Source organism: Daphnia carinata, chromosome 9 (genome assembly GCF_022539665.2).
Source record: "Daphnia carinata strain CSIRO-1 chromosome 9, CSIRO_AGI_Dcar_HiC_V3, whole genome shotgun sequence".
NCBI lineage: Eukaryota > Metazoa > Arthropoda > Branchiopoda > Diplostraca > Daphniidae > Daphnia > Daphnia carinata.
In genome coordinates, this window is record NC_081339.1 from 6366062 (window position 1) to 6380941 (window position 14880).

Below are 14880 nucleotides of genomic sequence, written 5' to 3' on the forward strand. Positions count from 1 at the left end.
CCCTCGTTCATTTGCAACGAATGCGACCCTAAAGGTCGACAGCTTTGTTGGCTGCCAGGAAAGACTTAAATGAACGTCACAATTTTGGGGATAAGCATTGCATAAAGGTACATTTAGCGATGTGACCTGATTAAGTTCAAAAGACGCAAAAAACAAAAACAAAACGTCTCGTTCGCAATAATGGAATAACGGTGCTCCGACTCGTATGAAAATGACCGCCTTTAAAACCCTCGCGAACGTTGACGTGCATTGCCAATTCACTTCTGGTTTTTTGTTGAAACTGGACGCGTGAAAGGGCATTTTAACGCTTCAGTCAGTCACGAAATAGCCAGTTGTTTTTTGGCTTTTCGTTGGCAATCATCTCTGCTTTTTCGTGATGTCCAGCTCATTTTCGATCGCTGATTATTCAAAGTGAATCATTCGTTCAAAGCAAGCAGTCGATATGATTTTGCCTCAGCACACCGAATTGTTTTGCTTGTGCGTGTTGACATCATCGCTTCTTTCAAACGGATATTGTAGCAGCGCCTTTCAATTCCGGTTGCCATTCCAAACTGTTCCAGCCCGCAAATTGTTTACAGAGTGGCGGAAGAAAGATGTCGGTGTTAAAAAGCTCTTACATGACCAGCAGCTGAATGAGAACGTACAAGAAGCCAGATTATTCGATCGCCTACCTTACAATGTGGAAATCTCATACACACCGGTATAGTTTAATCATTAAAATTTAAGTAGCAATCGCCATTAAATTGACATCAAATGAGCAATATTTTCTAACTGAATAGACGCAGGTGATCAGGCATCGTGGCTACCCTGCTGAAGTTCATCACGTGACCACGGATGATGGGTTGTTAAAAACGAAGCAAGGGAAATTTTTACTGGATTTTTAGTTAAACTCCATCACGGTGACACAGGTACATTTTGGAACTTCATCGGATTCCAGCCAAACCGTCGCTGGACGGGACGCCTAGAAAGGCCGTTTTGCTGCAACACGGAAACCTCCAGTCTTCAGGCGAATGGCTCGTCAATTTTCCCAACCGAACACTCCGTAACAAGAATCGAATTTTAAAAAACTCGTTTGGAACACCGTTGCTATTAATGATATGCGTTTTCATTCGCAGCGCTATTACTGGCGGACAAGTCGTACGACGTGTGGTTGGGCAATTTTAGGGGCAATCGCTTTTCAAGAAGACACGTCACACTCAGTCCCAAACAAACCGATTTTTGGAGATTCAGGTAACACATCGCACATTGATTATTAAACAAGATAAAATGACCCGTTATGACCGCATCAGCTGGGATGAGATAGGCAATTTCGATATCCCAGCCTTGATCAATTATATCCTGTCTGTGACGGGCCTTCCAACTATATCTTACATCGGCCACTCGTTGGGATGTGGGGTGTTCTTCATCGCTATGGTCAAACATCCGGAACTCAACGCTAAAATCGACGCTATGGTAGACTTGATCAAAGTTAAATTTAAATCTATCAATGAAATTTGATTTCTGGCCAGATTGCCTTCGGACCGGTTTCATCTTTTGCTCATTCCAATGCGTTAGTATTCCGAGCTATGACTTCGTTCGGCAAAGCCATTGACGTAAAAAAAATAAAAATAAAAATTCAAATGCGTTCCCCATTTAGATCAGTCCTTTCTTAATTTCCTTTGAAATAGACGATGTTCCGGAGGATTGGAACACGGGTATTTATGGACAACACAGGAAAGGGCCATTACTTCCAACAGCTGTTGTGCGGTCAAACTTATCAACAAGCGAATCTTTGCGCAAAGTTTTTAAACATCTACGCAGGATGGAACCCACATAACACGCATCCGGTACGTCTTTATTGAAATAAAACATTAAATTAGGATGAGGATTAATTCCCCCTGTTCGCAATTACATCAGGAAGTAGTACCAACGACGATAGCCAACAGCCAGCAAGGGACATCCGTAGCTGTGCTGGCCCAATTTGCACAAAATGTCAAAGCAGGTGGTAACTCTAACGTGTCCAATTCGATCGAAATGTCATCAATTATAACTGTTTGCAGGGGAAACGTTTCAAGCCTATGATTATGGACCTAAAGGCAATAGGATACGATACGGAACGAAAAAGCCGTTGGAATACGACCTTAAAAAAGTTACGGCGCCGGTATGATCGATTAACTCTTTAGACGAATGCAACGTGACATTGGTTTGCAAATCAATAGGTGTACGTCTATTCAGGGGGAAATGATCGTATCGTGAGCCCAAAGGTAACATTTTACGCACCAAATACATTCCTTTAAAAGATCCTGTTGATTAACGATTGTTTACCTGTCAATCAGGACGTGGACTGGCTTCTGCCTCGACTAGGAAATTTAAAACGATCCGTTCGTATTAAAAGCTACAACCACGAGGATTTCGTTTGGGTGAGAGTTAAAATCAAGTGAAACACGTTCAAATATAATAGATGATTGAATTATATACAGGGAACGGATGTCAAAGAAACGCTTTATGACAGTGTCATGGCTGATTTACCTCCCCCCTAGCCCAAATGCTTTGATTATTACCCGAAAGAGATTGCGCAAAATATACACATTAACATGAGATTCATATCTTGGAAATTTCAAGTAGCAACTTTTATTTCAACTTTACGACTTCAGGAATGCGAGTATTGCATTTCCTTTGGCTCGTTTCGATTCTGTGTTGCTGCTGGGGACTAGCACAAATTATTTTTAAACCACTTGGTATTCACCTTTAACTACCTCCGGGAACACGGAACATTAGAAGAACAAGTGGAGCAGGTTTTCGGCCCAGACGAAGCGCCCATCGCCCACATGGATTTCATACTTCAGTTGGGTGGCAAAATATTCTCTTGGTTTTTTTGGGAAGGCAATTAATCGACTAACAGATTCTAGACTCTTCTCGGAGAGAAAGACCTTTTCTATGTATGGATACGTAAAAAGCCCAAGTTATCCTAGACTCTCTGTGTTACTAATACACGACGAACCTGTTTGTCCAGCCGATGGCATTGTAGGTCGGGTTTGGGGGATGTAGAGGAACGGGCGATATTCGGCGCACGATATGCTTAAATCTAAAAGTACTTTTTAAGCTTAGTCTAATGGGTTAGTCGGACAATTGTGATGGATTCAGAATGCACTTCAACAGTGGTTAAATGCAGGGGGGCATAGCTCAGTGGTAGAGCATTCGACTGCAGATCGAGAGGTCCCTAGTTCGAACCTGGGTGCCCCCTGAGCCAATTGAATGTTTTGAATGGAATTGGCGAATACTATATTAACGTTCCATTCGTTTTGATTTAAAAAAATAAATTCACATACTTTTTGTAACGGGATCGTACGCATGACCTGCGCAATCAAGGGTAAACTGCGAACAAAAGAATTACAGTACCTGATGATCGTGTAGCCTCGAAGGTTTCCGCGATTACGTAAGCCTCTTAGGTTGCCTGAAAAACTAGCCCATCAACTCGTGCATGATTGACAGCAGAAAACCAGTTCTTAATGCTGAATTGTTTACATTTTCACATTTTAAGAATGCCTATGGAGATTTGTTTAGTTTTGTTGCACCAAAGTCGCATCACATTTCATTTCCAGATTCCAGACCTCATGTGGTCTGGAAAGCGTTTCCATTTCTTTTGTTTTCACCCACTTTTGCTCTTATAGATAGTATCTGAGTGGGATCATTCCGTACACAACACAAATTAGCAATTAACTATTTCAAAGTAAGAAAAACTTGAAAGTTCCATTTATTTAGGCAACTGCGACACTCAATAAACTTCAACCTTTGGCAGACGAACTTCTTTGCTGAGTCATTGCACACTGCTGCCATCTCTGTCGAGATTTATAGATATATGGCACAGTCCATCTAGACATAGTCTCTTAACTTTATTCATCATCGAATTTGATCACGTAAAGGACGCCAACTTTACTGGCACTCTTTTCGGCCGCCAAAAAAGCCTAGGAATTTCACGGACGCCAAAATACCTGAGACGGTTACCAGAAACGACACTGAATGATGTGACCTGCTCCAATTCCGGCCTCGCCCGTATAAAAGAAGCGAAAACATTTCTACATCGGGATAAATAACGGTGCACGAACGCATATGGAAGCGCCCGGCTCTATAATCCATTGGAACACTGATAACATTTGCTTTGCTCAAAATCAGGTTTTGAATTCGAGAAAAAAAAATGTTCAGCACTAGGGCATATCATCGCTGTTACTAGTCACATTATAGCCAGTCGTTACATTTACGGTGGTGCTCACACATCTTTTATTTGTTTTTGTCTAATGACTATTTTTATATCCGGTTCATGCATTTTATGGGGACCGATTATGATTTAACTACTAGTAAAATTCCAATAGGTGAATTAATTAATTTTGAATCGCCATGTTTCTTGGTCGACGGTTCCACTTACTTTGCTTGCTCGTGTTAACGACGTTCGTTCTCAGTGAGTGTAGTGCCAGTTCATTCAAACGCCGATTTCAATCCGTTTCAGCACGTAAGCTGTTTAAAAATTGGCGTACGAAAGAGGCCAGGACGGATAGGCTTTCGTTCGGCCAGATGCTCAAAAACTGGCCGAAGAAATCGCAAGTTAGTGTTAATAAGCTTTCAGCCGGCCAGTTGCTCAATAGCTGGAGGAGGAAAGCAAATTCCAGTGATGACCGGTCATCACCTGGCCGGCTGTTGAAAGGTTGGCGACGAAAGATGGAAGTGCAAGAAGCAAGGACATCCGATCGCCTACCTCAAAATGTCGAAACATCATACACAACAGTAGAGTTTCACTTTAAAGATTGAAATAAGAATAAAGACATTTACCATCAAGTTGAATGAACTATCTAATTTTTACAGCCGGAGATTATCAGGCATCGCGGCTACCCTGTCGAAATTCATCACGTGATCAGTGAAGATGGGTTAATTCAACAACATGCTAAAAAAAAATAATTACGTTCCAACTAAATTACGTGATGGTTTACAGGTACGTTTTGGAACTCCATCGAATTCCAGCCGAACCGTCGGCAGACGGCACTCCTAGAAAGGCCGTTTTCCTGCAACACGGAGTACTGGAAGCTTCCAGCACTTGGTTCGTCAATCCTTCCGATCGTTCCCTTCGTAATACGAGCCCAATAAAAACTCGTCTGGAACACTCCTGTTATTAATGATACGCATTTTTTTCAGCGCTATTACTGGCGGACAAGTCTTACGACGTGTGGTTGGGTAATTTCCGGGGCAATCGTTATTCCAGGAGACACGTCAGACTCAGTCCCACACAAACTGATTTTTGGAGATTCAGGTAATACATCGCACATTGATAATTAGCGAGATAAAATGATACAGTATTGTACCTCATTAGCTGGGACGAAATAGGCAATTTCGACATTCCAGCCATAATTAATTACATCCTGTCTGTGACGGGCCTTCCAACTATATCTTACACCGGGCACTCGTTGGGATGTGGGGTGTTCTTCATCGCTATGGTCAGACATCCGGAACTCAACGCTAAAATCGATCAAATGGTGAATTGTAAATTGATTTTCAAATTCGATGCATTCAAATACCTAAATCTTGTTGATATATAAACGCAGCACGCTTTGGCGCCGCTCTCGTCTTTTGCCCATTTCACTACCGACATTTTCCGTAAATTGGCTCCGTACGGAAATGCCCTAGAGGTTAATATATCAAACTCGCATTCCTTAATTTTGCCTGCAATTTAAAATGATTTATTAATTAGACTGTGCTACGGACGGTCGGAACTTGGGGATGGCTCGATAGCGCAGGTGTAGGCGACATCATTCTGCAACAGGCGTGCGCACAAACCTATCAACAAGCGAAGCGTTGCCGAAAAGCTTTAAATGTAATTATGGGATTGAACCATGATAATCTGCAACTTGTGCGTAACCGATCGATAATTTTTAAGTTCAATCAAACCTTTCAAGAGTAACATTTACCCTACCATTTGTTATTAGGAATTAATGCCGTTAGTCAAAGCCAATCTTTTGCACGGAACATCGGTGCCAACGATAGCACAATTTGCGCAAAATTACCTGGCAGGTGAAACGTTTCAGGCTTACGATTTTGGACGCAAAGGTAACCTGATGCGCTACGGAACGACCAAGCCTATGGCCTACGATCTTAAAACCATTACTGTACCGGTATGATCAGTTACTCGTTTACGAATATTATGTGAAAATTGATTTATTTGGGGAACAAAAAAGGTATACGTCTATTCAGGAGGAGCTGATCGGTTAGTAACCCCACAGGTAAGTTTTACCACCTACCCAAATCAAATACATTATTCAAATGTTTCTAATTTAATGACTGTGTTTTTATCTGGAAATTAGGATGTGGACTGGCTTTTGACTCAACTTGGAAATATAAAACGCTCCGTTCGCATTCAAAATTACAATCACGGAGATTTCCTTTGGGTACGACTTGAATTCAAGTGGAAGATTGCAAACGTTTTGCTTTCCCAACGTAAATTTTAAAAATTTCTTTGTTAAATTGAATACAGGGAACGGATGTCAAAGAAAAGCTTTACAACAGCGTCTTGGCTGATCTACCGCCACCGTAACCTCAAATCGTTACACTCAGCGATAAGCGATGTGTTGCAACATGCAAAAATACAAAGTATTTATTATCACGAGTTGGTTTTTTTAAAATTCCATAATTCTTAAATCCCCCATTAGTGGAAATACCCAAAATCCACCCTGTTCTTCTGACTGTTTCTCTGAATGTTTTCGTTCGTAGGCACTTAAGAAAAGAGGGTATCATTAAACATGAATATCAAGGTAACCCACTTGATATTCACCTTTAAAAATCTACTGGCAAATAAAAACAAAAATCGCTGGAACAGGTTTAGCAGGTATCCAGCGAGACGATGCGCCAGACGCCTACATGAATTATATTTCATACGGCCAAGTTCAATTGTTCTCCCGGCTTTTGCCGACGGACGTCAAAAAAACGAGTTTTTCTTAGAGAGGAAAATGCTTTCTATTATTGAATGGCTATGCAAATGCAAACTGGAGAATGTTTGGACTGGTGACCCAATTTTTTGCGTAAAAAGCCTCGAGTTCTTCAAAAGCCGTTGCCTCAGCGTTTAGTACATTTGTTTTTTGACATCCGTGTGGCATTCGTGCCTGTACGCAAATGGGTGGTCTGTCGGGTTTTCACGACATGCCCAAATACTTTGCTTTTCAAAATGTAGACATAGTTGTGCAAGAACCATTTGATTGAAAAACCCTTCAGCTGCTCTGATTTCATTTGGACATTGAAACGAGCGAAAAGTTCCGTCTTCTTGTCGGGGGAGGCAAACGGCCATACGACCAATCTGGCCATAAATGGTGGACCAGCTGATACGTCTGGAACAATCCAAAATGACGTCTGTTTTTAGGAAGTACGAAGGAACAAAGTCGTTGTTACGATTCTGCGATAGGCGTTTGAACCGAAATAGGCTGCCCACAAAAACAACCAATTTCCTTATTCTACTGAATAGATTCAGATTACAGAAACCGCATTTTCCCGGATGTATCAGCTAAAATCAAAGGCAGCGAGCGGCTGGCATAACTACAATTGAATCAACAGCAGTAACGTTAGTAATTATCCAGCAAACAAGAATGATTTGGCTAACTGTTCTAGCAATGCTTTTAGCTGCTAACGTTCACAGTCAATCAGGAATTGCTTCTCATGGGGCTGAATTACAAATCTTGCATAACGTATTCTGCTCAGTGCCTTACGCCAACTTCCGCGTCGATGTTTACGAGCACGTCGATAATCAAACGACGACCACGCAAAGCAGCAAAAAGTATTTTTACGCCCCCATTGCTTTACTGGACCATCAAAGTGCCAGTTGTGTCTACAACAAGGACACCCAACAAAACGAGATGCGATTTCGAGTTGACATGTGGAACGACAAGATTGAACACCAAGTGATTGAATATTTAACAAATTTTATGGGTCAACAAGTGAACGCTACTCAAGTGCAAGTTGTTCCATTAGAGAACGTGGCACTGACCACCAATGGGACGTCGACCATCTGCAAGTTAAGAAACGATTGGGTTCCGTATCGCAAATCAATGTGGTTTAACCTGTCGTGTTTGCTTCAAAAGACTTGCAATCAACTGGCTACGGAAATGCGGACGAATCCCTCACTATTTGAACATTTGAAACTGTTGTACAGCCCTGGTTCAACAGCATCGCAAACATTCGCCAACACTCAGTATCATGATATCCATCTGGTTCGAGACTCGGCTCCTACGGCTGACGATTGGGCTCAATTAGTGGCAAACCATAACGATACGAGCAAACAATTGAATGGTATACAAGTGGCCTGTACTATTTGGATTGAAATGAATCAAAGATTTTGTTTTGTTTTGTAGAAATGAAGGTGATGATGGGAGCTTTGGGAAAGACATTAAACGGTAAATATATCTTTGATGTTTAAATGGGAAAGATGGAAAAGACTTAATACCCAAAATGTTTTGCAGAATCTAAAAGTATTCGGGAGGAAGTTCGGAAATTGCCAGGTAATGTTTGAACGAAATACGAAGAAATGGTTACTTACAGTTGTGTCATTTGTTGCAGAAATTGCGAGACGCTCGTCGGAAACTATGGGTCGTCTGACAGACACGAACATCACCGTCCAGGTACTGAAGAACCAATTGGCAGGTAACATTTCAAACTGAAATTTGGAAAGCCAAAAACAATACATTAATGATCAATGATTCAATCCCATAGATATTACACAGCAGCTTGACGTCACAAAGCAAAACTTTACGGAAGAATTAAACGGTAAGTTAATTATTTCATTTAGAAAAATAAATCATCAATTAAATAAAATCAATTATTCTAAAGAAAACAAAATTGCCATCGAATCATTGAAAAAGGAGTTGGTCGGTTAGTTTCTTATTTCTGGTTCGCTCATAAATTCGGTGAAGTTATAATTCATTTATTCCTGTAGAAATAAACAGACGCTCGGAAGATAATTCGATGCAACTGAGAAACGTGAAAGCTGAATGGCTTAAGGAGGCTAAAGGTACAACTTTTAACACATAACTAATCAATTATATAACAAAGCCAAGCGTATGATAATAATCCAAAGTATCGATAAGATTAAGTTTATTACTCCTTTTCTTGTATAAGAATGGTGGGCAGGACTGCAGACGACAACATCCAGGCCAACTACATCCCCAACTCCGCAATTTGACTGCACAGGCAAAACGAATGGAACCTATGCCAATCCGGCATCAAAGTGCTCAAGTATCTTTTACACGTGCAGCAACGGAAAGGCTGCCACGTCCGTAAGTGTTGCATAAAAAAAACGAACGCACAGCCTTAAGTATTTCATGACTATTAACATTGAATCGTGATTCTAGAACTGCCCGCCAGGAACAGTTTATCACCCAAAGAAAAAGGAGTGCTTGTGGATTACTAACGTGGAAGGATGTCCGAAACCCGCATCACGTTAGCACCAGACATTTTCGCTGTTTTCAAATAACCTCTCAAAAGAAATTGCATAACTAATTACTGGTTATTTCGCATGAAGTAGCCTACTGCTGAAGGGAGGACTTAATTTGAAATAAACATATTTCCCCATATCGTGTAGTTTAATCTAATAAAAGTAAAGACACCCCTGACCTTCTCCAATTCATAAGTAGTTTCTAATACGTCGGATTGCGTTTAGCCTACGTTTTTACGGCAAATTGTTCTGCGAAAGAACAACGTTGGTGGTAAGCGTCACGAAGCAGTCGACAGAGTACCAATACAAATCAAATTGGCAGGTGACAAGGATTAGTTTCTAGACATCTAGTAGAACTTGCTCACCTTGAATAAAAACAGCATGTCGGAACCAGCTGTTGATCTGAGTCTATGCAGCCAGTGCTGGGCACCATTCGACGCTGGAGAACATCAACCGAAATTACTCCAATGTCCATTCCATCCAATGGCCACTGTCTGCCTCCAGTGTCTCAAAGTACCTGAACCAAAATTTCAATTGATTAGTTAAAGACATCCTTTTAATTCATATGTATATTGTGTAAGTCTGAAAAAGGATGTTTGAATGACGACTGCGACACGTGTCGAGATGCCTGTGCCATCTGGTCACTGGACGATTTGCCATTGAATATTTACGCACTCCAATTAGCCGAATGGAAGAGCACTAACGCCAATTCACAGTAAGTCATTGAATGTTGTACACCTTAGCTGCGGTATTTAATTAAAAGCAATAACCAAACTGCGTTTTTAGAACTACTTTTCCTCAAGACCAAGAGGAGAACAAATCTAGTTTTGATTACCATCGCTGTCCGTTTGTGTTGACGTTCTACATGGGTGAAGTCGAACTGGGTGAAGTTCATATCATGACATCTCCATTGGTGATCCAGCACAAGTTCGTCCAAACTCTGGGTGAATACTGCTTCGGCGTGTCCAGGGAGTTCCTAATTTTTGGTGAACCACAGGTACATAAGTTAATTAACAATTCATAATTTGTACAAATTGAAAAAATTTAATTTCAACTTTTGTACCGTTCAGTTCAAACCCAATTCATTCTACATGTTGGAATGCTTCAATATGGATTTTCAGCCGTTGGAGTCGGACGTCATGGTCTTCGCTGATCCTTCAAAGATGGCATCGATAGTCCAAGAAGAACTAGAGAATCTTGACGTCGCTCTTGAACCCAGTTTTGACGAAGATGGAAGATTGATCAATTTCAAATGTCTCTTCTTTCTGAAATCTACTGCCACAGCGATGGAGATAGCAATCAAGAAGTCGGCCGAAACCATATGGGGCAAGGTTACACGAGGCACTTCAGTACTGGAGTGGTTAGCTAATATTCCTGAAGGTGAACATCATCCACGGGGTATGAAAACTGTAGTTAGGCTCACTCTGGAAACTCGCAATCCTACTGATGATTCTTCCTCCTCTTGAATGTTGTTTCCTTCGTCAATAACAAAAAAAAATCAATTAAATATTTGAATTTGCATAACCTAGACGTGTCCAACTGTGTAATTATCGTGACTCGACATATACCCAAGTTGTTCATCCCTACAATCTTGGCAGGGGCTTTGACGTCAAAAGTTCAAAGTAGAAACATCTGGGTAATGGCATTAGGTACGAACAAATGCAATTACTCAGCTGCCTTGTTTTTTGTTGTCACGGCAACGCTATCAGTTAGTACCAGATCATTACCATAAAACGGGAGTTGTTGTTTGGGTGTCTGGATAGCAGAGATGTGGCATCTCCTTGTGGCTTACATCATTGTCGCGATTGCTGTGCCTCATTTCTCCAAAGGTAATGAACGTTTACAGAACTGAATTGCGATTTCAAAACTTGATTACTTTACGAACTGTTAGGTTGTGAATATGTGATACTGACCGAACCTAATGGCTACATCAACTCGCCCTACTATCCCGGCGAGTACGAGGATTACGCCGATTGTCGTTGGCTCATCCAAGCCCCCGAACAGTATAGGATAATAGTTTATTTTATGGGCAATTTCACTACTCAAACGGGATTTGATCGACTTACGGTAGGTATATACGCTTGTGTACAGTTAAGCAATAGCCACGTTTAATCCTCGTAATTTGGCCTGTTGAAAAGTTTTATGACGGTGCCACCACTACCTCCGCCGTAATGCTTGATTGGAGCGGGCACGAATATTTCTATCCTTGGATCACGTCTAAAACAAATAGAATGTTGATACAATTTACATCTCTTAGAGGTCAAAGCGAAACCGGATTCAAGTTACGTTATTATACGGTATTAAAAGAACAAGAATCCTTGAAAAAAAAAAAATGAAACATAAGCTTTGAATACCAATAATTTGCAGGAGAAGAAGCAAGAGTGTGGCGGATTTCTGTTCTTCCCAAGTGGCACGATATCCAGTCCCGGATTTCCGGCAGACCCAAACTATTACGATAACAACGTCGACTGCGTATGGGATATAGAAGCTCCAGTAAATCAGATAATTATTCTCCAGTTCAGCAACTTCAGGACGGAGCCAGGCAGGGATACTGTCACAGTACTAGACAAAATTTTAACAACACAAAATTCTATTCAATTAGACTTACAATTATTTACCTTTCAAGGTGATTGATCCAGCACTCACGAATCCTATTGTGATGATTCACAGTGGGATGATTATCCCTCCGGTAACCGTTTCGCAGGGCAATAAGTTGACGGTTCGCTTCCAGTCAGACGCTTACATGCACGATATACCTGGATTTATCGCCCAATATTCTATGGTCGATCAGTTCCTAGAAAATTCACTTTTAGCATAAAAAGTGTTGCTGGTTCACATCTTCGGACTTCTTCTAATAAAAGGTCGCCGAATCCAAAACATCATCATTTATTTTTAAACGGCTCACCGTAAAGATGTGATTACTCACGAGCATTCAGGAGGTAGGAATCTATGATGTTAGCAGAAAATTCGGTTAAAATTCAAAAAGTGGAACGGTGAAAGACGGAGTCGGTTATAATCGCCAAGTCAGGGCAGGAAATAAAGAGTATAAGCTTAAAGCTAATCAGTAAAGCTGTGGTAAAGGTTTTTTAACATGATTCTGGCCCTTCATAAAGTCCAAAGACACAATTATTGGACTTTCATGGCCCTTGATGGGAGTGGTACGGAAGAATCCGAACAACACAACTTGATACTCATCAGCCACCATGCCTCCGCCGACACACGAGCATAAATTCTCTGTGCTCCCTATTCTATGCAATAGGGCTTTGTCGGCCGGCACGGCGTGATCGAGCACAGTATGTAAATCCCACTGTTTAAGCTCTCCAGTGCCGTTAACACTTACAATGTACTTGTCGGAGATAATCCTAAATAAACATTGTTTTAGGTGATATAGTCCTTCACTATCTAAAACAATACATTAAGTTATCTTTTACGCACCGAAGGTCGACTATTTTCTCCTTGTCAAGGTTCACATCCCAAATTGACTTGCCCGTCTTTGTATTCCAAACCCTTTAGACAGGAATAATTGGTAAATGATTTAACTCTCGAATTTATTAAAAATATGTATAAAAATTACCTTAAAAATTGACTATTAGAAACCTGGGTACCGATGACGAGCAGTCCATCAAGGTAATGGTATGCAGATACGACACCTTGAACTGAAATTGAATGAAGTGGAGTAAAGGAATCGGTTGAGCGGATTTCAAAGATTTCTTCGGACGGGCCACGGCCACTTCTTGAGCGGATAAAAAGGATGGTGTAAACATCATCCATGTACAAATTGACTAACTCTTCAACGTTCTCGTCCAGCTGTAACTGATGAGCAATTATCATGTGTTTGATGTCACTTATTTTCCTCAAGGTGAGGAAATATGAAGTTGTGGTATACTAAATGATGCACGAACAGAAGATATCAATTGAATCATGATAACCAAACATAATAAAACAATCATACCAAATAAGAAAGAAGAAACTGTCGTTTGGGGCTAAGGATAACTTTTTCTGTCACGTAATTATCTTGGTCGTCCTCGTCTACGCTATGGTTGTTGGGCCAATCAAAATCCCGGAATGTGTGCAGCTATACGAATTTAGAAGCAATTAAATAAGTAAAAGGCATTTGAAGCAATAAAGAACACTTACAGTTTCTTTTGTTTTTCGCCATATGACATCTACCACCCCATTGCCATATCCAACTACTAGAAGCTCGTCGCTGAAATCGAAACACGATACAAAACAATGGTGGTGTTGATTTCCACTGGAATCAGTGCGAGAAGGAATTGACTAAAGAGAAACAATGAATGATGTTGCTGAACAGTGTACAAAGCAGTAAAACAACCACACCTCTTCCAAATCAAGGGACCATCGGTTGAAAAACTGAAATGTCCTTTCTGAATCCACATGGCGAACAATGTGCTTTTCATCCATTAGAAACGTGATTGAATTAACAGGACCTATAACTGCTCCACGATGCACAATTTCTTCTTGATAATTTCCTGTCGTCCAGTTTTTTTCTAGGATCTATCACACAAATTAAAAGTTAAATATAATTCTAATAAGTATAAAAACATATCCATACATTTAGTGAATCAGCAATAGTAAGACATGTTGTTCTGAAAAGCTCTTGCTCACTCCAAAGTACTTGTTCTTCATCTTCTTCTACGACTAATGCAATATCGGAATTGGTTTGCTGCTTTCTTACAATACTGTTCATTTTTTTCCATGGTGGATATAATACAACCTGAAAGCAGAGAAAATGTTCTTAACCACTTCTCAATTGCTGTTATTTTAGTACTTTGCATATTTAACAGATAAATGTACAAGCAAATGGAAGGATTGTGCCACATGTTAGCTTACATTTCTTTTAAAAAGCTTTTCCCATAACTTTCCGTTAATTATGATCTCTTTCCAGACAGGTGACACTCTTTCGGCTGCGTGCAAGTCATTTACATCTAAGTATTGAAAAATTTCAACTGCAATTTCTTCCAGCAATTTCCATCCTTCAAAAGCAAATAACAAAATCAACAAAAATAGCAAAAGGCAAAGCAATGCAAGCTCAAATGGCTATACTTTGAAGACTATAAATGATATCCATTTTAGCGGCTGGATTAAGATGTGTGAAGCCTAGATTGCACTATTAAAGGCTTTCAATTCAACGTGACAAACACCTGATTACTCAAAGACACACAAAAAAAAGCAGACGACGGTAAATGACTAAAAAAACTGGAGAGTCCTTGGGCCACGTTCTGTACGTAGCAGTGACAACTCCTTTGTGATGAGAGAGCGCCTTTTCTTCGAAGAGAAAGTTTGGGTCCTTGATTTTCTCCCCTCCCCCAACTCTACCGGACAAAGGTTGTTGCGGCAGATTCCAGTTTTTGTTTCGTTTCCTGATTCTAGGACATTCAACTCGGCCAAGTCAAATGTAATAAAAATAAGGGTACACAGAT

The 14880-nt window shown here is 40.6% G+C and overlaps 5 protein-coding genes, 1 long non-coding RNA gene and 1 other non-coding gene across 7 annotated transcripts; 5 read left to right on the plus strand and 2 right to left on the minus strand.

Moving 5' to 3' along the window:
• The first annotated feature begins 442 nt into the window (after positions 1–442).
• On the plus strand, positions 443–2565 carry LOC130698176 (gastric triacylglycerol lipase-like). The gene is made up of 12 exons (XM_057520954.1): positions 443–700; positions 780–841; positions 909–1042; positions 1116–1230; positions 1290–1452; positions 1509–1592; positions 1668–1826; positions 1897–1981; positions 2040–2140; positions 2199–2243; positions 2316–2399; positions 2460–2565. The coding sequence occupies exons 1-12, from the start codon at positions 443–445 to the stop codon at positions 2517–2519; spliced, it is 1350 nt and encodes a 449-aa protein (XP_057376937.1). The 3' UTR covers positions 2520–2565.
• Positions 2566–3151: 586 nt separating this feature from the next.
• Trnac-gca (transfer RNA cysteine (anticodon GCA)) lies at positions 3152–3223 on the plus strand. The gene has a single exon. It is a non-coding gene; the product is annotated as a tRNA-Cys (tRNA).
• Positions 3224–4392: 1169 nt separating this feature from the next.
• On the plus strand, positions 4393–6576 carry LOC130698175 (gastric triacylglycerol lipase-like). Its single transcript, XM_057520953.2, has 11 exons — positions 4393–4758; positions 4837–4898; positions 4964–5097; positions 5164–5278; positions 5339–5501; positions 5571–5654; positions 5717–5875; positions 5952–6137; positions 6201–6245; positions 6327–6410; positions 6497–6576. Exons 1-11 carry the CDS (start codon positions 4549–4551, stop codon positions 6554–6556), a joined length of 1302 nt encoding a protein of 433 aa, XP_057376936.1. The 5' UTR covers positions 4393–4548; the 3' UTR covers positions 6557–6576.
• A 1007-nt stretch (positions 6577–7583) lies between these two features.
• LOC130698054 (uncharacterized) lies at positions 7584–9561 on the plus strand. The gene is made up of 9 exons (XM_057520847.2): positions 7584–8298; positions 8361–8402; positions 8469–8507; positions 8566–8649; positions 8719–8772; positions 8836–8877; positions 8942–9016; positions 9124–9281; positions 9357–9561. The coding sequence occupies exons 1-9, from the start codon at positions 7599–7601 to the stop codon at positions 9447–9449; spliced, it is 1287 nt and encodes a 428-aa protein (XP_057376830.1). The 5' UTR covers positions 7584–7598; the 3' UTR covers positions 9450–9561.
• A 416-nt stretch (positions 9562–9977) lies between these two features.
• LOC132088291 (uncharacterized) lies at positions 9978–11440 on the minus strand. Its single transcript, XR_009421747.1, has 5 exons — positions 11353–11440; positions 11167–11287; positions 10503–10915; positions 10275–10415; positions 9978–10182 (listed from the first exon to the last, which is right to left on the minus strand). It is a non-coding gene; the product is annotated as an uncharacterized LOC132088291 (long non-coding RNA).
• On the plus strand, positions 11156–12274 carry LOC130698094 (deleted in malignant brain tumors 1 protein-like). The gene is made up of 5 exons (XM_057520901.1): positions 11156–11268; positions 11331–11506; positions 11578–11736; positions 11807–11998; positions 12066–12274. Exons 1-5 carry the CDS (start codon positions 11208–11210, stop codon positions 12255–12257), a joined length of 780 nt encoding a protein of 259 aa, XP_057376884.1. The 5' UTR covers positions 11156–11207; the 3' UTR covers positions 12258–12274.
• Positions 12275–12311: 37 nt separating this feature from the next.
• Positions 12312–14675, minus strand: LOC130698048 (F-box/WD repeat-containing protein 11-like). The gene is made up of 9 exons (XM_057520838.2): positions 14504–14675; positions 14291–14433; positions 14013–14174; positions 13778–13954; positions 13577–13717; positions 13392–13514; positions 13014–13324; positions 12875–12946; positions 12312–12801 (listed from the first exon to the last, which is right to left on the minus strand). Exons 1-9 carry the CDS (start codon positions 14526–14528, stop codon positions 12501–12503), a joined length of 1455 nt encoding a protein of 484 aa, XP_057376821.1. The 5' UTR covers positions 14529–14675; the 3' UTR covers positions 12312–12500.
• Between the last annotated feature and the right edge of the window lie 205 nt (positions 14676–14880).

What these genes read in the sequence shown, in the direction of transcription:
- LOC130698176 (XM_057520954.1), top strand. Translation starts at nt 443, where the DNA reads ATGATTTTGCCTCAGCACACCGAATTGTTTTGCTTGTGCGTGTTGACA. An exon ending in CACGTGACCACGGATGATGG is followed by an intron (nt 842 to 908) that starts GTTGTTAAAAAC and finishes ACGGTGACACAG; the next exon opens with GTACATTTTGGAACTTCATC. An exon ending in TTAAAAAAGTTACGGCGCCG is followed by an intron (nt 2,141 to 2,198) that starts GTATGATCGATT and finishes GCAAATCAATAG; the next exon opens with GTGTACGTCTATTCAGGGGG.
- LOC130698175 (XM_057520953.2), top strand. Translation starts at nt 4,549, where the DNA reads ATGCTCAAAAACTGGCCGAAGAAATCGCAAGTTAGTGTTAATAAGCTT. An exon ending in TCGAAACATCATACACAACA is followed by an intron (nt 4,759 to 4,836) that starts GTAGAGTTTCAC and finishes TAATTTTTACAG; the next exon opens with CCGGAGATTATCAGGCATCG. An exon ending in ACGCTAAAATCGATCAAATG is followed by an intron (nt 5,502 to 5,570) that starts GTGAATTGTAAA and finishes ATATAAACGCAG; the next exon opens with CACGCTTTGGCGCCGCTCTC.
- LOC130698054 (XM_057520847.2), top strand. Translation starts at nt 7,599, where the DNA reads ATGATTTGGCTAACTGTTCTAGCAATGCTTTTAGCTGCTAACGTTCAC. An exon ending in TTTGGGAAAGACATTAAACG is followed by an intron (nt 8,403 to 8,468) that starts GTAAATATATCT and finishes AATGTTTTGCAG; the next exon opens with AATCTAAAAGTATTCGGGAG. An exon ending in ACGGAAAGGCTGCCACGTCC is followed by an intron (nt 9,282 to 9,356) that starts GTAAGTGTTGCA and finishes TCGTGATTCTAG; the next exon opens with AACTGCCCGCCAGGAACAGT.
- LOC130698094 (XM_057520901.1), top strand. Translation starts at nt 11,208, where the DNA reads ATGTGGCATCTCCTTGTGGCTTACATCATTGTCGCGATTGCTGTGCCT. An exon ending in CGGGATTTGATCGACTTACG is followed by an intron (nt 11,507 to 11,577) that starts GTAGGTATATAC and finishes CCTGTTGAAAAG; the next exon opens with TTTTATGACGGTGCCACCAC. An exon ending in TCAAGTTACGTTATTATACG is followed by an intron (nt 11,737 to 11,806) that starts GTATTAAAAGAA and finishes AATAATTTGCAG; the next exon opens with GAGAAGAAGCAAGAGTGTGG.
- LOC130698048 (XM_057520838.2), bottom strand. Translation starts at nt 14,528, where the DNA reads ATGGATATCATTTATAGTCTTCAAA. An exon ending in AGTTTCTTCTTTCTTATTTG is followed by an intron (nt 13,325 to 13,391) that starts GTATGATTGTTT and finishes TGCATCATTTAG; the next exon opens with TATACCACAACTTCATATTT. An exon ending in TCTAATAGTCAATTTTTAAG is followed by an intron (nt 12,947 to 13,013) that starts GTAATTTTTATA and finishes TCCTGTCTAAAG; the next exon opens with GGTTTGGAATACAAAGACGG.